The sequence below is a fragment of the Ictidomys tridecemlineatus genome, chromosome 6, assembly GCF_052094955.1.
Source record: "Ictidomys tridecemlineatus isolate mIctTri1 chromosome 6, mIctTri1.hap1, whole genome shotgun sequence".
NCBI lineage: Eukaryota > Metazoa > Chordata > Mammalia > Rodentia > Sciuridae > Ictidomys > Ictidomys tridecemlineatus.
The window spans coordinates 109600816-109626967 of NC_135482.1; the positions used below are offsets into that span (position 1 = coordinate 109600816).

Genomic DNA, 26152 nt, shown 5'->3' on the forward strand with positions numbered 1-26152 from the left:
AGAAGCAGTCTGTCCCATTCAGGCCAGGGCACTGATTGGGACAGGACTGGCCTGAAGGCCTGGAGTAGAGGCCCCCTTCAGAAGAAAGGGCTAAGGCAGAAACCAGTACCCAGGGTAGGTGGAAGGGCCAAAAGTTCAAGAGAAAAGGGGAGGCAGGGATGCTGTCCCAGAAGATCCAGAGTTTCAGATTTCCCTCACTCGGCTCTTTCCTCCTCCCTGTCCCCAGAGCTTCATCTTCAGGTGCCAGGGCCTCAATTAATCACATTATGCAAATAAGCCCAGTCTGTCCCTCCCCTCCGTGGCCCATCAGATACCAAAATCTGAGCTGCCCTTAGGAAACCTGGGCAGAGGTGGGAGGGACACCCAGACGGGATGCCCAGACGGAAGGAGGTGGCAGGAGGTCTTCAGGGAGAGCAGAGGAGGGGAGGGAGGGAGGGCAGAAGGGCAGCAGCTCCTCAGAAGCCAGAGGTCTGGGTGTGGCTGGTGGGATGGCCACGGCCTTGGGGGTCACATGGCCCAATAACTGGATCCGGAAAAGACACAGGGCAGCCTGTCCCTCCCTGACCCTTCAGAAACTCGGCCCTTCCTGGGCCTGCTGGCCTGGTCAATTCTAGGAATGTGGGACCTTGGGAAGCAGCCATTAGTCCCAGGAATATGAGTTGGGGGCTGGAGTGGGTAGGAGAGGGCAGGTGGGCTGGGTAGGTGGGAGGCGGGTTAAAGCCTTCAAGGAAGCAAAGAAAGGGGACATTGTGTTAGTTCTGGGGAAATTCCTCAAGTCCAGTGTATAAGACTCAGTTGTCTCCTCCCAACAGCCTGCTCTCTGCCTCCTCCCTGGGAGATTTCAGGGCAGATCCAGAGACTGAGAGGGAGGGCAAGGGGAGAGGGCAGGCCACCAGAGAAGTCCACTGTGTGCAGCCTGCAAGTCAGAGGCTGCAGGGGGCTGGGGCCGGGGAAGGAGGGAGGCTGGCCGGCCACCTGCCCCTGCCCCTCAGGGCCTTTCTTGCTTTAGGAATGGGAACCTGGAGTGCTTTGGGGCAGCCAGACCAGGAGAGGTGGGACTGTTGGAAAAGGGCTGGCCTTTTCCTGGGAAGTCTAGACCCTGACCAGCATCAGGCTAGCCTTCCAACTGGGCCTGCCCGACCCTTGGCTATAGATAGGGTCATCTCAGGGAAGCGTCGGTACCCTCCTCCTTCCCAGGCCTGGACTGGCAACCCTACCTGGATTTGTGTCCCTCCAAGTGTGGGGGATTTTATATCTAGCAGGGATATGGGACTCCAGCACACCAGTCCTGCCTTCTGCTCACACTCTCCCTGTCCAGTAGGGGCTAAGGGAAGGGCAGGGGTTCCTCCAAGTGCCACAGCAAATCTATGGCCAATTATGGTTCTGGAACTTCCAGTGAGAAATAGCGGAGAAGATACTCTTGGAATGGTCTCATTTTAGAGGTGAGGTTATTGAGGCTTAGAGAGGCAAAGTGACTCCCCAAGGACACACAGCAATTAACTCTGTGAAAATGGGGAGGGTTTAAGCGGGTATGCATCAAAAGGGTGAGGCCAGCTTGTTGGGTCCTCACACTGGAACATTCACCGTCTTGATCCGGCCTCTGCTGGACCATGGCCAGGCTTGCCAGGCCTGCAGCAGACCTGTGTGGATCTCAGCTTCTTCCCTTCCAACGAGTCCTCTCACTGTCTCCAGAATTATCATTCTAAAACACAAACCTGATCAGGCTACCCTGCTGCTTAAACCTCCAGACAGCTTTGGAACAAAACCTCTCTTTCCTTGGCTCAGCCCAGTGATGCACACCTGTAATCCCAGCAACTCGGGAAGCTGAGGCAGGAAGACCACAAGTTCAAGGCCAGCTCAGCAACTCAGGTGCCCTAAGCAACTTAGAATCTGTCTTAAAATTAAAAATTAAAAAGGCTGGGGATTTGGCTCAGTGGTTAAGCATCTCTGGGTTCAATCTCCAGTATAATAAACAAAACAAAACAAAACCTCTCCCTGGCCTTTCGGATTGACCTACTTTGCCAGTCTCACCTCACATTCCTCCTGATCATACCTACGCTCTACCCACACCAAACTGCCTGTCTTTGCCTAAAGTGTCCCGCTCTTGACTTCTGCTTTTATAAATGCCATTTTCTGACTGAAAGGTCCTATCAGGTTTCCCATGTGTCAAACTCCTATTCATTCTTCTGAGCTCTTCTTAAGTATTTCTCTGAAGTGTTCTCTTCCTTCCCCAGGAAGAGTCAATAGCCTTCCCCGGTACCCCCAGCACATCTTAATCACTGAACGAACAAATGCTCTGCAGAAGCTGAGCCCAGAACAACATGTCCCTGCATTTACTCTATAAGCACCAAGTGCCTTCCACCAGCCAAAGATGAAAGAGTTGGGGATGTGGCTCCACGGTAGAGCACTTGACAAGAATGTGTGAGGCCCTGGGTTCAATCTACCCCAGCACCACAAAAAAATTTTTAAAACGTACAGAATATAAGACAAACTACAATGATGGTGATTGAGAGATCTGAAAACAGCAAAGCCTGATCCATACAAAAACTTACACATAAATACTCAACAGTAGCATTTTTCAAAATAGCAAAAACAAAAACCAAAAACCCCAACAATCCAAATGTCTACCAACAGATAGATAAAATGCAGTACCTTAGCACCATCTTCCTAAACATTTTTGGGCCCTGAGAGCCATGTGAAGAAGTGATTGGCTGAAGTGCAGAAGTAGGAAGAGGTCCAAGCAAACCGTAGCTCGTGGGCCCATGGAATCCAAAGAAGCAGAACTAAGGAATGCCAGAGGCCGGGGAGCTGGTACAAGCTGATGGACGGCATGCTGAGGACCAGAACTCTCTCAGGGGAGAGAACTCCCACCACCATTGCATCACCAAGACCACCTCTGGGAGGCCCATTGCTCACACAAAACATCCCCAGATCCGTGGCTTTCTGTTTTCAGTCATGGGCAAGCGTAACACATCTACAATAAAACACCCCTTTTGTTGTCTGAGTTGGAGAGTTTTTTACAAAGTTGGCTGATCTGTGCAATGGCATTTAATGAAGCCATAAGAGTGACATACTGACACCTGCTGCAACATAGATGAACCTGGAAAACACACTAGATAACGAAGCAGACATAGGACCACATATCGTGTGATTCCATTTCCATGAAGTATCTAGAACAGGCAGATCCAGAGAGAGCGAAAGTAGATGACTAAGGGTGGGAGATGAGGGTAGGGAAAGGGGATGTAGCTAGGGAGAGCAGGGTTTCTGTTAGAAGTAATCAACAATAAAATTGACTATGAGGGATGCATAGCTCTTTGAATATACTAAGAGCTACTGAACTGTATACTTTCATTTTACTTATTTACTTTGTGGTCCTGGGAATTTAACTCAGGGCCTCATGCATTCTAGGCAAGCACTGAGCTGCATCCCCAGCCCTTTTTATTTTATTTTGAGACAAGGTTTCCCTAAATTGCACAGGCTGACCTTGTACATGGGATTCTCTTCCTCCTGCCTCAGCCTTCCTTGCATTTGGGATTACAGGTAAGCACATCTCACCCAAGTACTAATAAGGATTTTTCTAAGCTTCTTTTACTATGTAAAAAAAAAAAAAACATGCAATGGAAACCAGTCATCCACCCCTAAACGGTCATACACATGTACTAAAATATCAAGTTTCTTTTTTTCCTTTCAATATATTAGTGATGGAACCCAGAGGTGCTCTACCACTGAGCCACACTCTCAACCCTTTTTATTTTATTTTATTTGGTACCAGGGATTGAGATCAGGGGCATTTGACCACTGAGCCACATCCCCACCTTTATTTTATATTTTATTTAGAGACAGGGTCTCAGCCTTGCCATTGCTGAGGCTGACTTTGAACTTGTGATCCTCCTGCCTCAGCCTCTTGAGTTATGGGGATTACAGGTGTACGCCACTGTGCCTGGCCTTATTTTTATTTTTATTTTTATGAAACAAGGTCTCGCTATATTGCTAAAGCTAGTTTCAAACTTGTGATCCTCCTGCCTCAACCTCCCAAATTGCTGGGATTACAGGTGGGTATCACCATACCCAGATTCAAACATTTCTTTAAAAAATTAATCCTGATAGGTGATGCCACCTGTAATTGCAGTGACTCAGGAGTCTAAGGCAGTAGGATTACATGTTTGAGGCCAGCTTTAGCAACTTAGTGAGACCCTGTCTCAAAAGAAAAAAAAGTTAATTCTATTTTAATTATTATTTACTTTTTGTTCACTATTTTTGTTTTATTACATATTCACACATGTATATATTTATATCTTTTGCAAAAAAATTGGGGGAAATTAATTATTAGTAAATGCAGAATAGTGTGTGGGTATAACCTTTTAAAATAGTTGGTTCATTAAGAAAAATGATCCAAGTTGCCCTCAAGAGAGGACTATATCACCAGACCAAATGATTTGTAAGAGAATTTCTTTTCAAAACGCTACCTCCAGATGGGGCAGGGCACAGTTACCTGGTGATGTCACCTAGTACAAGTGTGCCAGTATTGTAATCCATCCTCTCTCAGGGTTTTCAAAAGAGGTGGCTTCACAGGGTGGCTAACCTAACAACGCATTTGGTACCGTACTGCCTCCTTCCCTCCTGCCCAGAGCAAGTGGGTAGACTGGAAATAAAACCACCCAGGCTACAGAGATCAGCTGCGATAGGTGTGGCTGAAGACAAGGAGCTGGCCAATACCACCCAATCAAGAAAAGAAACCTAGGTCCACTGGCCTCGAGACAAAAAGACACTGGATTCTAACCAAACTAAAATAAAACCCAATTTAAAATTTTCATCCCCAAAGCACCATGAGCTAAGTCTTAGCACAAGCATTGACCGGACGTAATTTGGGTGTGCTCAGTAATTTCCTTGAGCCTCCATCTCTTACTCAAAAGAAAAGAGTACTAAAGCCTATAAATAAAGTGTATGAGGATGGTTGTGCTTTTTTTGTTTATGCAGCGTTAGTGAACACACCTTTCCTGGTGGTTATGATTTTTATTAACACATTTAACTGTCTCCTAAGACATTTTGTAAAGCAGAGTTCCTAATGCATATTCCTTATAACCCTAGCATCATAGAATATTAATAGACAGTTCATGGAACAAGCAATTTGGGGGCACATAAGTTGGACCATGCTGAGCTCAACCAAACTGAACCAAACTGACTGCAGAACTTCTCAGGATCTTTCATATGCTAATGTCCATTTCCAAGAAGAGGATGTAGTACACAGTTTTGTTTTGTTTAACTCATTTAACAATAAACTCCTTTCTTCCTGGAATATCTTATGGGACTTAATGGTCCAAGACAGTTTGAGAAACTTGTTAAATCTTTAAGATTAGGGATTGGCCTGGGCATGAAAGTCACGTAATTTTCCTGAGCTTTGTTTTTCCCACCTATAAAACAAGGATTATGATTCCTATAGTTTGGATCTGCGATGTCTCCCAAAGGCCCATATGGTTGGTCCACAGCCTGCGGCCCTACTGGGAGGTGGAGGACCCTTTCGGAGGCAGGGCCCAGTGGTGGGAAGTTAGATGGTTAGGGGATCTGGAGACCTTGGCCCCTTCCTCCTGCTCTTTGCTTCCAGCTGCCATGAGGCGAACAGGCCTCCTCTGCCACAAGCAGAAGCAAGGTACTGCCTCATTCCAAGCAGAAGCAAGGGACCAAGTGACATGGACTGAAACCTCTGAAAGTGTGAGCCAGAATAAACCTTTCCTCCCTGTGAGTCGTTTATGTCAGCAATGGAAAGCTGACTGACACCAAGGTACTACCTTACAAGGTCCAAAAGCTGGCGTCAGATGATATGCAGAGCCTGCACACAGTAGGCATGAGCAAATGTTAGGGCTCCTTCTCTAAGGGAAGAAAATCAAATCAACTGGGAACCCCAGGGGCAAACAGTCATACTCCCTAGGAGAAAGTTTTCCATGATCTCTGGAATTATCTGTTAATTTAAAAAAATGATATTAATAATAATCCTGTCAAACAAGAGTCCCTTACCTCTGAGAGCCAGGGTACGGGTTTGTTCCACCTCAAGTAGCTGTTGTTACTGTTCCCACTTTGGTCAATTTCTTGGTCCTAGTGGAAGAACAAAGAATGCACTTTGTGAGAATATTAGGGTGAGAACCTGGGAACAAAACAGGATTCAGGGACCCTTGAAAGTGCCTGTGGGGAAGCAGTCCCTGCCCCCAGGAAGCTTCTGACCTAAGGGACACTTCCAATCACTTACACACATTCCTCAGGAGAATATGTCCTTCACAGTGTCATCTGCATATGGCTCCCGAGCTTTGAGATTTTCTCAATTTGTCCCATATGGAGAAAAGTGTTTTTTTCCTAATTAAATCAGGGCCTCCTGAGGGCAGGGGCTTTGACTCCTTCTTCCTCTACCTCCCCCAGGGCTGTGCCCAGATTTGTCACTACTTGTCTCAGTAAGTGGGAGCCCCTCGGGTACAAATCCTCCCTGCCATGCACGTCCACAGATTCACTTTGGTTCTGGTCCAGTCTTAGGTATCCATGTCTGTTGCATATTCGATTAGGGCCTCCAGACTGAGCTGGACCCTAACTTCCCTAACCTATCATTGGCTCAAGAAACACTGCAGGAATTTCCTAAATCGAGCAAAATGCCACCCCATTATAGACCGCACACCCAGCTATGTGCAGGGAGGGAAGTCTGTCTAGCTTGTCCTCTGGCTTGCAGTAGCAAGCATCTAGTTATTTTCACTAAGGGACAGTTCAGTCTCCATAACAGGAAAAGTCAGGACATGCTATTTGATTTGCCTTTTCTTTCTTTCTTTCTTTCTTTCTTTCTTTCTTTCAAGTACTGGGGATGAAACCCAGGAACTCTCTAGAGACCTCTGAGCTAACACCCTAGCTCTCTTATTTTTTTTCTCTTATTTTTTTTTTTTTTAAAGAGAGAGTGAGAGAGAGAGGGGGACAGAGAGAGAGAGAGAATTTTAACACTTATTTATTTTTTCTTAGTTCTTGGCGAACACAACATCTTTGTATGTGGTGCTGAGGATCGAACCCAGGCCGCACGCATGGTAGGCGAGCGCGCTACCGCTTGAGCCATATCCCCAGCCCAATACTTTTGTTTTATTTTTATGTGGTGCCGGGGATCGAACCCAGTGCCTCACACTTGCTGGGCAAATGCTCTACCACTGAGCCACAACCCTGGCCCCTAGCTCTCTTATTTTATTCTGAGACAGGATCTTGCTAAATGGCCAAACTTAGACTTAAACTTGCAATCCTCTTGGCTCAGCCTCCGGAGTCACTGGAATTACAGACATGCACCACCATGATGCCGGTTTGTTTTTTTGTTTTTGTTTTTGTTTTCGATTTTTTGTTTTTTGTGGTGCTGGGGATTAAATGCAGGGTCTCACAGTGCTAGGCAAGCACCTACCACTGAGCTGCACTCCTAGCACCAAGACGTGCGGGTTGACTCGGGAGGCTGCATGCATGGAGCAGGTTAGATTGCAAGGTAGCTTGAATAATGCGGCAAAGACAGAAATAGGAAAGCCAGGCCTAGTGCTAGCACCAGGTTTTGAGGAGGGCAGGATGGGCTCAGCCAGGAAATCCCAGATGGCAGACTGGGATTCCACTACTTGTTTCTCCTCTGTCTCTCACAAGTCAGAGCAGAGGTTTCCCTAAAGCCAGGGGAGGTGGAACACCTGAGGGCCCATGTTAACACACCAGCAGGGAAAGGTGCAGCCCCTGCCACATACCTTGAGGTTCAGCCTCTGGGGACGGTAGAATTGAAGATTGGGATCCACAGCTGGGATGTTCCTGCTGGCCAGAGCCTTGGCCAGTTCTCTCCAGCTGCCATACCCTAGGGAAAGGAACAAATAGAAAAGTAAGGTCAACATAATTTGAGGACCTCATAAATCTGTAAGCTTGGAGGGATGGAGATAGTACAAGTAATTATCTTCCCTTCTGCTCCTCACCCCACTTCATAGGGTAGGCATGAAGTAGGTAGGGCAAGAGATCATTAAAATTTTGGCCAAGTTGGGAGTGGTGGTGCATGCCTGTAATCCCAGGAATTCAGGAGGCTGAGACAGGAGGATCACAAGTTTGAGGCCAGCCTCAGCAACTCAGCGAGGCCCTAAGCAACTTAAAAAAATAAAAAGGGCTAGGGATGTGGCTCAGTGGTTAAGCCCCTGTGTTCAATCCCCAGTACCCCACTTCCAAAACAAACAAACAAACAAACAAACAAACAAACAAAAACCTTGGCCAAGGTCCACAGGGTAGAAAGAGGAAATGAGCTTGGCTAGAGTAGCTTAATAGAAAAGGGTCCCTGGGCTCAATCCCCAGTCTCCCTGAAAAAAGAATCCGCTACCTTCCAGAAATCACAAGAGCCAGGCCAGGTGTGACCATCAGTCTCCCACTGCTGACTCACGGCAGGCTGAGTTTCTTCCCCAGGGGCCCCAGGAGACTGATTTCTTCCCAAATGCTACTATGAGAAATGGACATTGAAAGAAGTGCTCTCAGGCTGGGGTGGTGCTCTCGGGCAGTGGAACTACTACAGAGCGCTTGCCTAGCATGTGTGAGGCACTGGGCTCGATTCTCAGCACCATACACAAAAAAAGTAAAATAAAGGTTCATCAACAACGAAAAAAAAATATATATATATATAAAAAGAAGTGCTCTCTTTCCTCCAGCTTCATCCCCCTCCAGGAAAGCAGCAGGGCATTCTAGTGGGTAGGGGAGGCCCTCTGCCTACCCCACCATTAATTGATGGGTTGTGGGACAAAACCAGAGCTGGGAGAGACCGAGAAGGATAGGCTTGGAACTTGGAGTTTGTCAGACAAAGTTATAAACTGCTGGAGATATAAGGTCAGAGGCCTGGTGAAGCCTGGATCGACTTGGAAGTTGTCTGTGACCAGTGTCATCTGCCTCCTGAAGGCTTTGGAACCATTTGGCTTATCCACATCTGGGAAGGCAAAAAGCCAAAAGACGGTGAGAGGGAGGGAGGGAAGAGGAATCTCCTGGGGTGCATGCATGCATTCCTCAACAAGCAGAGAGAGAGGGGGGGGGGGGCAGGGGCTGCACTGGGTGAGAGGCAGGGGCTGCACTGGGTGAGGGCGGGAGAGAACCAGAGTCTGGTGATCAACTACTGTTACTCACCAGAGGCCAGAGCTTGCTTCCTGTCAGGAGCGCTCTCAGGCATAACTGTGGGGCCCAAACAGCTGCTAGTCCTACCTGGGAATCATGGGCCATCAAGATCTAGATGGGACTTTCATTCCAATGAGGAAAATGGACCCAGGCTGGTGAAATGACAAAGCTAAGTTCACTTAGCAAATAGTGAAAATAAAACTAGACCCCTCGTGGTCAGGTAGATTTCCACTGGGCTGCTCTTTCTCTCCCCACAGCTTCATTAACATGCCCCACGAGGCCGGGGATGCAGCTCAGTGGTAAAGTGAATGCCTGCCACACAGGAGTTGGGCACTGCACAAAAGGAGACTGACAGTCACCCACCATCAGGAGCCAACAGCTGGCAGTAAGCTGAAGTGTCACAGGATCCCTAGGTGAGCATTAGCAGAGTCACAGGTAGCCACCAGACACAGAATGAAGAGCACAAACTGCAAACGTGGGCCTCATAGAAAGTGGCATCGACGGTGTGCAAGAGTCTTGTGGTAACTCTGGGAATGGCTAAAGATAGAGAGTCACATACTGGAATGCAGGGGTAGAGAGGGGGTGCTTCTCTTACACGGTTTTTGTTTTGTACGACCCCTTGATGTTTATGAGGCTTTTCACAGGCACAATTTCATTTGAGCCTTCTAAGAACTTCATGAGATAAGCCAGGTCTGATTACTCCCATTTTACAGACAGGTAAGAGAAGACCAAACCCAGTCAATAAACGGGCAAAGGAACTGAACAGGTAGTTCAGTTCAACCTGGGTGCCCTTCAACAGATGAATGGATAAAGAAAATGTGGTACATATACACAATGGAATGTTACTCAGCCATAAAGAAAAATGATATTATGGCATTTGCCAAGAGACAGATGGAACTGGAGAGTATTATGCTAAGTGAAATAGGCCAATCCCCAAAAATCAAAGGTGTAATGTTCCCTCTGATATATGGATGCTAACACACAATAAGGGGTTGGGAGGGAAGAATAGAAGTTCATTGGATTAGACAAAGGGGAATGAAGGGAAGGGAGGGGGAATGGGAACAGGAAAGACAGTAGGATGAATCAGACATAACTTTCCTATGTTCGTATATGAACACACCAACCAGTGAAACTCCACATCATGAACAACCACGAGAATGGGATCCTAATTAGAATAAATTATACTCCCAGTACGTATGTGTCAAAATACAATCTACTGTCAAGTATATCTAAAAAGAACAACTTTATTTTTTTTTTAAAGAGGAGCCCAGTGTTCAAAAATAGGGCTAGTTAACACCCAGGACTATATGAGACAGAACTCTATCCCACATGCCTTAGTGGCAAACCTATGCCTTTGGGTTTCTGCAGACATTCCACCTCTGCTCCTGTTATAGGAATGTGCGCAGGTTCATCCTTCTGCCATCGAGGTCTCTCTTGTTTTCATGGATGGCTGGCCAGCAGTCTAAAATAGGCCAGAGGAGTTCAGTGCAGGGGTATGTTCTGGAGAAGCTGGGTGCAGGGGACAGTGAGGTGAAGTGGAAACACGGGAAATAAGGGAGAAAGAGGAAGACAGAGGAAGAAGGCTCTCGGACCTGTACCCTCCATCTTTAGAGGCGCTCAGGGGCCAGTGGTTTGATGACCTGCGATTCCAGCTCAAACATGTGATCCAAAGTTCAGAGCCCCTTCCTTACCAGCCCCCAAAGAACTGTTGGCTAGTGGCTGGGGGGCGGGGCTTCAGGGGCTTGAATGACAAATGAGTCACAGTGTAGGGAGAAGGGGGACAGGTCCCACCTGGCTTCTGCATTTGGACGACTGGGTCATCTCTTTTGACCTTGCTCTTAATGACTAGATCCCACCTACTTTGGAGAGTAGTGAGGAAATGCCCACAGACTCAGCATCGCCCAATCAGTGCAGCCATGGAGGCATGTTTCAGATGCAGGTTCCTTCTCATGGAATTCTCAGCTCTGGTCCAATTCTTTGACTGTTGGAAGTCACACTAAGACAACTTATCCCAAGGTCAGTGAACTCTCACTGTGGGTGTCGGCGCCCTGCATCTGCTGGGAAGTGAAGTCACTCTCCTGTGCTGGGTGCTCTTTGCCCTCTTTTCCAGGAGGCCTCGTCCTGGGGCCCTGTCCTGGACCTGCCCAGTTTTTAGCAAGACTCTTGCTAAATCAGTTCAGTAAGAATCCTGCCACCCTAGGGGATCACTTTTGATATCTGATCAGCACCTCACTTCCCACTCTTGCCTTCAGCAACGATCCTGCTAGGCCAGTTCAGCCAGGGTCCCCTGAGGCCTCCTCTTAGTAATTGTCCATCCACTGACCCCTCACTCTGCTTTTTGGTTATAAAACCCCAGCTGCCTCTGCCGGATTCAGAATTGAGCTCAGTTCTACACGGAAGTCCCTTTTGCCTAGACAACAGTGCTGAGTAAAATCTGTCATCACCACCTTTAACAAGAGTACAGGGCTGTTTCTCTTTAACTGAAGGTGGCTCTGTCTGTAGCAAGGGCAGATAACACAGAGGAGAAGAAAGGAGGAGAATTGCAGGGAGAAAATTCAGTGAAGTTAAACCTAGCCAGGCCCTGACCGTGGGTCATAGGTGTGTCTGGGTGGTCTGAGACACCTGGAATCCTCAACAGCCTAGCCTTTAGCAATTTAAGGAGTACAAGTATCCCTCTGCAGACTTGGCCATATAGCAGGAAGACAAGTAGGCTTTGGAGTGAGAGATGCAATTATGCAACTACCACTTATAAACTGTGACTGCTTGTAAAAATGGTTGTACCTCTTTGGCCTTGATTTCTTATCTGGATGGTGGGGATAAAAACAAACCAAAAAACCCAAAACCCTGCCCTTCAGGACATCTGTAACCAATGAACTATGTATGTCAGAGCCAGCATGGGGTCTGGCACCCAGCAAGTACTCAATAAAATTCTTCTTCCTTACAACTATAATGGACCAATAAAAATATATATATACAGAAAGAAGGAGCTGGAATGTAGCTCAGTTGGTAGAGTGCTTGCCTAGCATGTGCTAAGGTCCTGGGTTTAATCCCTAGTACTGGCAAAAATAAAAGAACAACAACAAAAAAAAAAGGGGGGGGGGGAATTCCTCTTCCTAACAATTTGAATTTGGGAGTCGGGAGATGTAAGAGATATAAGTTTTAATCCCCCACCACTTCTTTTTCTCCCCCAGTACTGGGGATTGAACTCTGGGGCACTCTGTAGTGGAGCTACATCCCCAGCCCTTTTTATTTTCTATTTTGAGACAGGGTCTTGCTAAGTAGCCCAGGCTGGCCTCAAATTTGTGATCCTCCTTCTTCAGTTTCCCAAATTACAGGCATGCACCACCGTGCCTGGCCCCTTTTGAATTTTGTGAACTGCAAAGAGCAGTTGACACTCATTCTCTTCTCCCTGTGCTTAATGACCAGAGAATAAGCAGACTGGGGGCCAGCAGTGGCCCTGTGGTCGCACAGCAGCAGACAACCCTGCCTCTTGGTCCCACTGTGGCTGTCCTTCATACTTCCCTGCTGCCCATTAATATTCACTCAGTGCACGTGACACGTAAGGCACTGTGCAGAGTACCTGGACCCTTCCTCCTCCCATCTTGGCTTCTGCATTAATCCTGCCAGGAGATATCCAGGCATTACTTCACCCCCCCTGGGGGAACTTGGAGCTAAAGAATGTGCTGATTTAACTACTGACACTTGTCTCTTGCCCTCTGGTAAGCAAACTCCTGCTGCTCCTGGCCAGACCTCTCCTCCCAGAGCACCAGCTGCCAGGGCCTTTTTCTCCTGCAACAGGTGTCATATTTGTACCAGGAGACAGACACCCCCATCTCAGGTGACAGATAAAGCACCACCATGGGCCTCATATTCTGCCCTCACAAAGCTAGGCTATCAGATTCGCCATCAGCTGGAGCTTTGCCTGCTTCCCTCCACTGGGCAATGCAGACTCATCAAAGGCCTGAAGATTATCATCTTGGCTCTTTGGTGAAATACGCGCACACACACACACACACACACACACACACACACACACACACACACACGTACGTCTCCTTTGGTGCTTTTTTCCAGACATTTACATACATTATTTCATCACTTCCTCTCAACCTCCCTATTAGGTGTTGTCAACTCCACTTTAGAGATTACAAAATCGAAACAGAAAAGTAGAGTTGTGGGCTCAAGGTCACACAGCAAATAAAACAATCCACCTAAAGAATTTAGTGCCTGCAACACAATAAGCACTGAACATATCGCAGCTTGTTATCTTTATGATTAGTCATGATATGGCAGATCTGAAGCTGGCATTAATTTCTTCTGATCCCTTCTCTGGTGATCTTGCTTTTGATCATATGGTCATTAAGGTCATTCATGGGGGGAAGAAAAAGGAAGCTCTTTGCTGCTCAGGCTATGGTTGATGTTGCAGATTCCTTAGTGAAACTGTAGACCTGTGCTCCTGACTCCATCCCAGGGACTGAAACACTTCAAAGCACTTTCAATTCAGCAGGCAAGGGCTGGGGGTGTAGCTCAGTGCAGAGCACTTCCCCAGCTTGTGCAAGGCATCCCAGCACCAAACACAAAACAAACACAAACAGAAAAACAATTTGGCAGGTGAAAAGTTCAGATGAAATCCACATGGAAGTATAAAGTCTGAAAGCCTGCTACTAAAGACCTCAGACTAACTAGCTAAGCCCCAACACACATAGCCATGGCCCTCTCCAGGAAATTTTCCTCCAATCAGCCAAACACACAAGAATGAATTCAAACCTCTACCTGTGTTCAGCAGGGCATTTTACCAAGTAAATAATTATAAGGATAGCAATAGTCATAGCAGCTAACATTAATGAGCACTGGTTATCTACAAGGCACCATGTTAAGAATTTTATTTCACTGTGTAAAGAGGTAATAATGTGTACACACATGCCACTTCATGGTGAGCAGCAAGGGAACCCACTAACAGTAATATTGTCAGCTTCAAATGAGTTAGATTTGTCTAACCCCTCACTCCCACATCTTATTTCTTGCTCATGTGAAAATGGATTTTACCTGTCTGCAGATGGAACAGGGTGTAGACAGCCCAAACCAGTGGATGATGCAAGCCCATTCATAAGTAAAGGGAGCAAAAGGGTAAAACCCCCTTCCTCCAGTGAATGAAACAAAACCCCAAGCTCTTGGTTCCAGCAGGGAACCTGGGGTGAAGCTGAGGGTAATGCCTGGAAGAGAAGCAGAAGCATGTGGGTTGGGGTGGGAGTGATATCCTGCAGGCGAAGTGCATGGAGGCAGTATCTCTGCAGTTCCGTCTCCAGTCTTGGGACATAGCTCCTATAGAAGAGTACACACCTAGCTAGTATGGTAGAGCATGCCTATAATCTCAACAACTCTGGAGGCTGAGGCAGGAGAATCACAAGTTCAAAGCCAGCCTCAGCAACCTAGTGGACTCTATCTCAAAATAAAAAAATAAAAGGGCCCCCTGGGTTCAATCCTCAATACTAAAAGAAAAAAAAAAGTGGGGAGTATTGCACCTTCCCTGAGCTAAAAGAGAGATTTACAAGAAGGCTCTAGAAGGTTGGGGCAGAGAGCATAGAAGAGCTGGTTCCACCTACTCAGCCAGACTCAAAGGACCTGAAGACGCAGGATGAGTACAGATTTGTAAAGAAGCCCCAGAGTGCATACAGAGAACTGCTCACCAGAGACTAAAACTGCAAAGAGGAAAAGTGATGAAATCCAGTGACGCAGAATAGAGATGGAACCCTTATCCCACTAGAGAAAAAAGGGTTGTCTAGGGCACGAGAGGCCATGACATCCAGGACACAGCTTCATGAATGCCAGGAAACAGCAGAGTCCCCGGGTGAAAAAGCTGTGGCTGGGGTTCTGCTCTTAGAGACCACTGGAGGGCCAGTCACAGATCCTCAGCAGGACAAAGCTGCTATGGCTCAGAGGCAGGAGGGCCTGGACCCCACCAGAAACCATAAGTGCCACACCCAGTCAAAGATAAAGCCAGGGACCTGTTACCCAGGAGGGCATCTTCAAGGCAAACCCAAGGCTCCAGTGACAGAGACAGGTGCGTGGCTAAGCCTTTCCTTTCTAGTCCACAACACCCCAGGGAACTTGATGCAATAAAAATTATTATTACTGTAACTATAACAATTAACATTTATGGAGTAGGCATATATATACACACATATATGTACCTATTTATTCATATGCCTATTACATTGAATATTTAATATTCTATTTAAATGGAACATAAATTATTTTCTTTAATATAATAAACCTACAGGAAAACAGGATTTAGAAGTTAAAAATCTTGCCAAAAGTCAAAGTGACTTCCAGTATTTGGAATTTTTGTTTTGCTTTCTGGTGGTTTTGTTGTGGTGGTTTGTCTGCAGTAATAGGGATTGAATTTAGGGGTACTCTGCCACCAAGCTATATCCCCAATGTCCCACACACACACTTTAAATTTTGAGATAGGATCTCACTAAGTTGTAGAGATTGGCCTCAAACTTGAACTTATGATACTCCTGCCTCAGTCTCTCAACTGGGATTTTCGCAATGTGCCACAATACCTAGGTCCATGCCAGTATTTGAATGAGGACAGACCCCTATGTACTTAATTCCATTATTCTATATGCTTGAATGTGCTTGAGAGTTTTTTCTCTGCCTCCAACATCACCATCATTATGTGTTAGGTACCTATTTAGTCACTAGCCTATCCCTGTTCTCCTATCCTTTCCCCAATTACCTCCCATGCACCCACCTACCACACCCCCACTACCAGATAATTTCCTTACTTTAATTTGGCCTGAAATCTCTCATAAACACCAAAGAAATGCAAAAGGCAAGTGGAGACACAAATGTAATGGACATAAGCACATTTGAGCAGGGCTTGCTACCACTTCCTGGTTTGTTTGGTTTTTTCCCTGTACTGGGCATTGAACCCAGGAACTCAGGCATGTTAGGCAAACCCTCTATCACTGAGATACTCCACCCCTAGCCCTACCTTTTTTGCAGACAGAGTCTCACTAAATTGCTAAATTGCCCAGGCTCAGTAAGTTACTATTCCCCTGCCTCAGCCTCTGGAGTAGCTGGGATTACAGGTGTGCCTTACCATTGGGTTCCTTCTTTCTGGTTGAGCTATTTCCTTCCCGAGATAAATAATCCAGGGCTGGGGTTGTAGCTCAATGGTAGTGCACTTGCCTAGCATGTATGAGGAACTGGGTTTGATCCCCAGCACCACATAAAAATAAATGAAAAAAATAAAGGTACTGTGTCCATCTACAACTAAAATATTTATTTAAAAATAAATAAGTAATCCATTTGAGGGATGTAGTGAACATCTGTAATTCCAGCAGCTCAGAAGGCCAAAGCAGGAGGATTGCAAGTTTAAGGCCAGGCTCAGCAATATAGTGAGGCCCTGAGCAACTTAGCAAGACTCTTGTCTTAAAATAAAAAGGGCAAAAGGCTGGGAGTGTATATCAGTAATAAAGTGCCTTTGGTTTCAATCCCCAGTACCAAAATGAATGAATGAATAAATAAATAATCCAGCAATATGTCCCTTGTGCAGGCTGTCCTGGGAGATTATCAGTGGTTGCTCAGCTCTATCCCCTTCTCCCTCATAGCCCTGGTGGGATAGGAAGGAATGTTGGTGGAAAGAGAGGAGCAGCAGAATGGGGGATCCTAAGGTTTCCCTGGCTCCTCTTTGATGAGCAGATACATATAGGCAGGGCCCCAATAAGCTGAGCCTCTTCCCCTACCAGCCCCAAAGCCTGCTGCTGTTCAGAGCCAGGCCCAGAAACCTGAAGAACAACCAGCTGCTTTCCCAGCTTCCTGCCAAACTGGCACCTGAGCTGCTGGAATGGTTGGGGCTGCTGCAGGCTGAGGCTTGCCAGCCAGTGACACAAGGACACAAGGACTCTACCTATTTCCCTATTGGGTGCTGCCTACAGGGACCCAAAACAGGGCATCTGAGCCCTTGCCAGGATGTGTCTGAGGCTGTCAGGGCTTCATGCTCATCTAAATATCCAGAGAAAAGCACAGAACCCAGGAAGTGGATAAAGAGAGGAGATAGAGAAAATGCCCCTTCTATTCTGCTGCCACAGCTTTGGGAATAGGGATTCTTTTCGCACACAGTCCAGCTTAGTACATTTCCACTTCTGAAACCAAGGGATTGAACAGTAGAGGCCCCAGACGATGTGGCCCAGCCCTGGGTCACCTCTAGAATATGATCGCCACCATCATCATTACAAAAACCTAAAATATACTGTCAGGCAGGGTGGTACACACCTGCAATCCCAGTGACTCAGGAGGCTCAGCCAGGGGATCACAGGTTCAAGGCCAGCCTATGCAACTTAGCAAGACCCTGTCTCAAAATAAAAAATAAAAAGTGATAGGGATGTGGCTCAGTGGTTAAGTGCCTGTGGGTTCAATCTCTCGTACAAAAAACACCAAAATTAAAAGGTCTGGGGAGCCAGGCACGGTGGCGCATGCCTATAATCCCAGCGGCGCAGGAGGCTGAGGCAGGAGGATCACAAGTTCAAAGACAGCCTCAGCAAAAGCAAAGTGCTCAGCAACTCAGAGAGATGCTGTTCTAAATAAAATACAAAATAGGGTTGGGGATGTGGCTCAGTGGTTGAGTGCCCCTGAGTTCAACCCCCGGTATCCCCACACATCCCTCAAAAAAAGACCTGGGTATACAGTTCAGTGGTAGAACACCCCTAGGTTCAGTTCCCAGTACCAGAAAAAAAATTAACCCACAACACTTAAAGGGCCCTTTACTAGTAAGTGTTGTGACAATTACAGTCATAAATGCCGCCCTATGCTAGAGAAATATGGACTTAAGACCCTTCATGAGCTGGAAGCATAGCTATAATCCCAGGAATTTGGGAGGCTGAGGCAGGAGGATGGCAAGTTGCTGAGGCCCTACACAACTTAGTGAGACCCTTTTTCAAAATAAAAACTAAAAAGGACAAAGGGCTGGGGTTGTAGCTCAGTCACCACTGAGTAGCCTGGGCTCCATCCCCAGCAGCAAAAAAAAAAAAAAAAAAAAACCCAAACCAAAAAACAGCCAAATAACAACAACAACAACAAAAAACCAAAAAACAACACTGATGAAATGGGATGGTTTCAGGATAATTTAAAGATAATAGGGGGCTGGGGATGTGGCTCAAGCGGTAGCGCGCTCGCCTGGCATGCGTGCGGCCCAGGTTTGATCCTCAGCACCACATACAAACAAAGATGTTGTGTCCACCGAAAACTAAAAAAATAAAATAAAATAAAATAAAAAATTCTTTCTCTGTCTCTCTCTCTCTTTAAAAAAAAAAAATAAAGATAATAGGGTCCAAGACTTCATAGACTGGCCCATGCTCAATAAAGAGGTGCTTTAGTCCTTGGATGGACCTAGATAAGGGCCACTTACGTCTTTCCAGGACCCCTAGGATCAGGACTGACTTTTCAGAACCTATTGGGCATGTTTTCCTCTGTCTTCATGGAATGGGACAAAGACAAACAATGCATGTCAGGGAAGATGTGGGAGTTTTTCAAAGAAGGTCAGGGTTGGGGGTGTAGCTCAGAGGTGGAGCACCTGCCTCGCATGTGGGAGGCCCTGGGGTCCATCCCCAGCATGGGGGTTGGGGGTATTGAGTTCAGTGGTGGTCATGAGTGAGCAAACAGCAGATTGGGAAGGAATGAGCAAGCGGATCCATGAACTAACCAATCATCAGGTACCCACTGAGCACCTGCTGTATAGTGAGTCGTGTGCTAACTGCTTTGATAGGAAGGTACGATGGTTGGAGACATTCAGCTCCACCCATTCCTAGGTGCAGCTCCATGGTAAATGCAACAACCCACGTCTCTGGACTTCTGTGTGTTTTCTGGCACTCACACTGGTGCCCACTCACAGGCACGAATAAGCCAGTTCTGCTGAATACGAACAAGAAGACGCACACTGGACAGCCGAGCTAATTGGATGCCGTTTTCCAGACTTGCGGGAATCTCGGGCAAAATGTTCTGCAAATGTTTTCTGGGATTAGAAAACTGATCTTCAGCTTCTCGAAGAGTCTTGGAGAAGCTACAGAAATATAAGAAAACCCTGATTCTATCAGATGGCAATAGAGTAGTCTCAGCAGAAACAGTGACTAGAACTAGCCCAAGGCTTGACACTGCCCCAGGAGGCCCTGAAGGAATGGGGACAATTGTCTGGTAGCTCGTTCAAAGCCTGAGCTCCTTCTTTTACCTCTTTCCAGGTGGAAAGGAGGGATCAGGAACTCTCTTTCCTATCAGGGTGGAGGTGACTCCATTATGACTTCAGAGAGGAGTAGTTTCCATAGTTGGAGGTCCTAAATGGAAAGGAGGCATTTTAGACACAGTAACCAGAATGAAACAACTGAAGACTGGAAGAGGAGAAGAACAGGGGAACAGAGTTGAGAATGTGGCTTTTAGAAGGATAAATGAGTTATGAGGAAAGCCAGGCATGATACCATGCACCTGTCATACCAGCTATGGGGAGGCTGAGGCAGGAGGATCACGTGAGCCCAGGAGTTCAGAGCCAGACTGGGCAAGATAGTGAGACCCCTGGGTCTCTTAAAAATTTTTATTTTTTTAAATTTTAAAAGAGAGACAGGAGGGGAGAAGTGGGTAATACTTGATAACTGCTAATTATGAAAAAAAAAAAAAAGAGAGACTTAGAAAGAAAACCACACTGTTTACAAAGCCTTTCTTCATACATTATCCCACTCACCCCCACTAACGGGTTAATACCATGTGCATTTAACAAAGCTTAACCACAACAGCAAGTAAACGTGTATTTGTTCAGGCCAATCAATGTCCTAAGAACTTGCCATATATTGTCTCATTTAGTCTTCAAAATAATCTTTTAGTTATGCTTCTCTTGGCACAGATGAGAAAACTGAGGTACTGAGTGGTAAAGAGGATACATATCTCCTTAAGAACTCACAGCCTCTAGATTATTCATAGAGTTGAGATTCATCTCCTGTTTCCTTTTTCTTTTAATCTCCTAACAAGTGTCTTACACAGGTCCTTTTGTTAGTTGAATGAAAACGCAATGGCATCCAAGGGAAGCAGAAAGAGGTAGGGGCCCCGAAGCCAAGAACGTTCTTCACACATGCACAGGGATTAGTTTGGGGACCAGCAGCCAAAAGCGTCATCCTCATCCTCCCAGCCTTCTTTCTCCCCACTTGCTGGGATGAAACCTAGGGTCTCGGGAGCATGCTAGCCAAGCATGGTACCACTGAGCTACACCCACCAGCCCCTGGAACAACACACTCTTAAGCATCTTGTGCACCTTGTCTTTCCTGTATTAGGCTCCAAAACAAATAAGGTGCTTTAACTAATCTGGAGAGCTGCCTCCTGCAAGACCTGCAAGGTCTGATGAAGGTGATTTGCCAAAGCCTAGCTGAGGTTGTTGTAACCTGTTCTTGGAAGAAGAGAGAATGGGATAGGAGGGCATATATGACAGTAACTGTGTTCCCTAAGAGAGGAAGATGGGGACTCTGCTACCCTCCTCCCCACAAAAGATTATATTAATGTAACTTCAAGGGTTAAATCATACCAGGGGAGAAGCCTGGTCACAGGGATTAGGCCCCCTCCTAGAATCAATAATGCCACCACAATCAACCTGATGATTTTTTTTTTGATGGGGGGACGGGGGGCTTGGGGATTGAATCCAGGGGTGCTTTTCCACTGAGCTACATTCCCAACCCTTTTTATTTTTTATTTTTAGACAGGGTCTCATTAAGTTACTTAGGTTAAGTTGCTGAGGCTAGCTTTGAACTCGTGATCCTCCTGCCTCAGCCTCCCAAGCTGCTTGAATTACAGGTAAGTGCCACCATGTCCAGTTTCATCTTTATTTTCATCCTAATGCAATGAATCACTTCCATTTTACTGATAGGGACACAGAGACTCACAGTTAAGTTAACTGATTTGTCTAATGTCAAAGGGAAGCCAGTGTTAAGGACCCCGGTTAGAGTCTTGGTCTTTACTCTTGGTTCAGGGCTGGATGTGCTACCACAGTGTTTAGCTGTGCCTGTTGGAGTTAAGTGAGATACAGGTGGAGAATCTGGATGAGGACACCCACTGGGCCTAATCTGGAAGAAGACAGAAAATTAGCATGGTGCAGGCAGAAATTAGGTCTCGCTTATTATTATATTTTCACTGCAAAAATGCAATTCTCAACACCTAGCCTCAGAAAGGTTACATGACCTGGATCTGATTTTATATTCCCATTGTGTAAATCAGACAGTTGATGCATTGGGAGTAAATGACTGAATGACAAGGAAAGTTCACGTGAGGGGCCTGGCGTATCTGTCATCGCAGATTAGGCATCTTCCAGGCACAATTCTGGGGTAGGGACTGGCTGAAGTGGGCCTAACATTCTGAGAAATTAACAACCAATGAGCTGACGGCTGTCTCAACACCTAGGGACACTCCTAGTGCCTTTTAGGGCACTCTTTCTCTTCCTTTCTTCTTTTCCTCCCCTTCTTTCTTTTTTCCCTCTCTCCTTTCCCTCCCTTCCCTTCTGTGGTGCTGGGGATCAGGCCTTGAGCATACGAGGCTAGTTCTCTACTACTGAGCCACAGACCCAGGTCCCTTTTTTTGGTGGTGGTGAGGGGGTGAAGTACAGGAACTTAACCCAGGAGCACTTAACCACTGAGCCTCGTCCTCATCCCTTTGAGACAGGGTCTGGCTGAGTTGCTTAGGGCCTGGCTAAATTGCTGGGGCTGGCCTTGAATTTAGGATTACAGAGTCACTAGGATTACAGGTGTGCCACCACACCTGGCTCCTCTCCATTTTTTAAATGCAATTTGTAGGGGTGTGTGTGTGTGTGTGTGTGTGTGTGTGTGTGTGTGTGTATGTAACATAAAATTTAACATTTCAATTATTTCAGTAGTATAAATACAGTCACATTGTTGTGCAACCATCACCAATATCCAACTCCAGAACTTTTACATCATTCCAAACTGAAATTCTCTATACATTAAATAACTCTCCAAGTTCAACTTCTCTAAGCCCCTGGAGACTACTGTTCTACTTTTTTTTAAAAAAATAATAGGAATATTATTGCTAAAAGCTTCAAATTTATCTAGGTGAAGTCAACTTAATTAAATACTAAATTATAATATCAAAGTGTCAGTTTATTTACTTTTATTTTTTTTAAAGAGAATTTTTTTTAATATTTTTTTTCTTAGTTTTCGGTGGACACAACATCTTTCTTCGTATGTGGTGCTGAGGATAGAACCTGGGCCGCACGCATGCCAGTCGAGCGCGCTACTGTTTGAGCCACATCCCCAGCCCCAAAGTGTCAGTTTATTAACTGACCAAGTTCTGGGTGCTGTGGCACATGCCTGTTATTCCAGCAATTCTGGAGGCTGAGGCAAGAGGATCCCAAATTCAAGGTTAGCCTCAGCAACTTAGCAAGATCCTGTCTCAAAATAAAACAAAATTTTCTGGGGATGTAGCTCAGACCATTCTCACTACACCACCACCTCCAAGTCACATCAAATTGTGAACATAGAAACAAAAATTGAAGTTTATAAGAATAATAGTGGGTTTTTTTGTTTGTTTTTTTTTTTGTTTGTTTGTTTTTGGTGGTGCTGGGGATTGAACCCAGGGCCTTGTGCAGGCTAGGCAAGCACTCTACCAACTGAGATATATCCCCAGCCCCAGAATAATAGTGTTTTGTTACCAAATTATTTAGAACACGTACAATTCTCAAATCAACTTTGTTTTTGGCTATGGATTGAATTTTTTTAAATTAATTTTTAATTGGTGCATTATAATTATACATAATAGTATAATCATGGTGACATATTGTGTGTATGTGCGTGTGTGTATGTATATGTACATATATACATATATAAATAATTTGGTCAATTTCATTCCCCAGTACCTCCCCTTTCCTTCCTTTTCTTCCTCCCTGACATATATATTGATATATATTATATATGTTTATATAAACACACATATGTATATTTTAGTTGTAGATAGACACAATATCTTTATTTTATTTATTTATTTTTATGTGGTACTAAGGATCAAATCCAGTGCCTCACATGTGTTAGGCAAGTGCTCTACCACCGAGCCACAATCCTAGGTCCTGATATATGTATGTATGTGTGTGTGTGTGTGTGTGTGTGTGTGTGTTTGTGTGTACCCAGGGCCCAGTACCTGCTGGGGAAATGCTCTACCCCTAAGCTTTCTGTTTCTGTGAGTTCTACTATAGATACATCATGCAGGTAGAATCATGTCCTTTTTGAGTCTAATTTATTTCACTTAGCATGTTTGAAAGCCCATCCATGTTGTAGCATATGTTAGAATTTCCTTCCTTTTTTAAAGGCCAGGCAATAATCCATTTTAGGTATATACCACATATTTATCCATTCATCCATCTATGGACACTTGGGTTGTTTCCATCTCTTGCTATTTTTCATATGGATGTGCAAATATCTCTTACAGATCCTGCTTTCAGTTCTTTTGACGGGACACTTTCTTTTAATAACACTTTTTTTTTTTTTGGTAGTGCTCAGGTCCAACCTAGGGCTTCAATGCTCTTCCACTAAGATACACCTCAGTTTGCCCTCTGTTTTATTTTATTTTAAAATATTTTTCTCTGTATTTTTATTGGTTCTTTTTAGTTATACACGACAGTAGAATTCATATGTTATAACTATAAAAGCATGGAATCTATCTTATTCCAATTAGGACCCCATTCTTGTGGATGTACACAATAGTGGGATTCACTGTGGTGTATTCATAGATGTACATAGACAAGTTATGTCAGATTCATTCCACAGTCTTTCCTTTCCCTATCCCCCCTCTCTTCCCTTCATTCCCTTTTGTCTAATCTACTGAATTTGTATCCTCTCCACCCCTGTTATGGGTTAAATTCTACGTGTCAGCAAAAACATTCCACTTTTCTTATAAATTGTAAAAACCAAGCCCTCTCTTATAAATTGTAAAAACCAAGCAGGTGCAGAAGGCTATGGGAAGCCACACTGCCACCCTCTTAATAGAAACAAGGTGGCAAAACTCACGTTTGAGAATGTAGGAAGTGTGGGGTTGGAAAAAGGAAGAGTGATGTGTGAGTAGAATCAGATTGGAACAATCCCAGGCAACAAGTTAAGAGGAAAAGCAGAACCTCTGAGTGGGCCCAGGGTGGGCTTTCCCTAGAACAGTAGCCAGAATGGACTTGGGAGTTTCAACACTATGAATTTCCAGCTTCAGAAAGCTGATAAGTTACATGGCCCCTTAGAAACTCCCACTCGGGGCCATATGGGTCTGCAAACTATTGGTTATTTATCCTTGATGAGATGTAGGAACTTAGAGTAAACATTTAGAATCCTTTAGTACAATTTTTTTTTTCTTGATGGTACTGGAGATTGAACTCAGGAGTACTCTACCAATGAGCTGCATCCCCAGTTCATTTTATTTTATGTTTTTGTTTTCAGAAATGGTCTCACTAAATTACCCCTGTTAACTTCAAACTTCTGAGCCTCCTGCCTTAGCCTCCCCAATAACTGGGATTACAGGCAAGCATCACCACACCCTGCCCTTTTAGTGCAATTTGACATTTCAGCAACATCTGCGAGTGACAGTGTCATCATCTCATTGAACACGGTACAGATCATTTTGGATGTTTTGAACTACTATGGTGAGTCATGTCATGCAGGCTGGATTCTGGTGATGTATAGTATGACCACATATCTGTCACTGACAGATGAGGAACTAAAAACAAAAACAGGAAAAACTGGTCGTACATTATAGTTTATGGCATACTGGGCCTGCCTGCTTGCCACCTTCTCTTCTTTCCTAACTTGAAGGAAGATAGGAGAGAAAAACCAAAACAAAATTTAAAAAATCTTATCTAGGGCTGGAGATGTGGCGGTAGCGCGCTCACCTGGCATGCATGCGGCACTGGGTTCGATCCTCAGCACCGCATATAAACAAAGATGTTGTGTCCACTGAAAACTAAAAAATAAATATTAAAAAATTCTCTCCCTCTCTCTCTCTGTCTCTGACTCACTCTGTCTCTTTTTTTTAAAAAAAAAAAAAACTTATCTAGGTTAACAAGAACTCTTTAAAAATAAATGAACAAGGGCTGGGCACATAGCTCAGTGGTAGAGCACCTGCCTACCATATGCAAGGCCCTGGGCTCCCTCTCCAGCACAGCAAAAAATAGAAATATAAAAAATCAAAATAAATAATGAACAAATGCAAGTATACTACTTGAGAAGTGAGAAGAATTTAGATTCAGTAGAAAAAAAAAACTAAGCAGGAACACCAATAGTTAGCTTGGTTGAAATTATTTGCTTTATACCTTCACAAATAAGAATTTGAGCTGGGCATGGGGGTGCATGCCTATAATTTCAGCTACTCAGGAGGCTAAGGCAGGAAATTGCAAGTTCAAGGCCAGCCTGGCAATTTAGAGAGTTCCTGTTTCAAGATAACAAATAAAAAGGGTGGAGGATATGGGATGTAATTCAGTGGTAAAGCACCCCGGAGTTAAATCCCTAGTACTTTGGAAAAAAAAAAGAAAGAAAGAAAGAAAATGGCCACGTACGGGATACACACTTGCAATCCCAGCTATTTGGAAGGCTGTGGCAGGAGGATTGCAAATTCAAGGCCAATCTGGCAATTTAGTGAAAACCTGTCTCAAAATAAAATAAAAAGGAATGGGCATGTAGTTCAGTGGTAGAGTGCTCCTGGGGTTCTATCCTTGGTACTGCAAAAAAAAAAAAAAATTAATTAAAATAAAATATAAAGAATCTGTTTATTGGGCTGAAGTGTAATTGTGATACCATCTATTTTAGTTCAAATACCACTGGTCACAACTCTATAAGATAATCTTTACTATTCTACTCGAACCTTCACAAACACAATGAAAACATTCTTAGGATGGCTGAATAAACCATTGAGTGATGGTTTTGATATTCCATATAATCAAAGCACTAGCTCTATGTCTATGGGAAAAAGTAAAAATTTCAACTAAGTCAACTGGTTGAGTGTTAGTGACCGCAGT

General features: G+C 45.0%; 1 protein-coding gene across 1 annotated transcript in view; it reads right to left on the reverse strand.

Moving 5' to 3' along the window:
- The window catches only part of B4galnt3 (beta-1,4-N-acetyl-galactosaminyltransferase 3), a 105663-nt gene that overhangs the window by 25166 nt on the left and 54345 nt on the right, over window positions 1-26152 (reverse strand). The window contains exons 2-3 of the mRNA XM_040281212.2: window positions 7734-7837; window positions 6013-6090 (exon numbers count right to left, since the gene is read on the reverse strand). Coding sequence (XP_040137146.2) covers window positions 6013-6090; window positions 7734-7837 — 182 coding nt within the window. The remainder of the gene's footprint in view (window positions 1-6012; window positions 6091-7733; window positions 7838-26152) is intronic.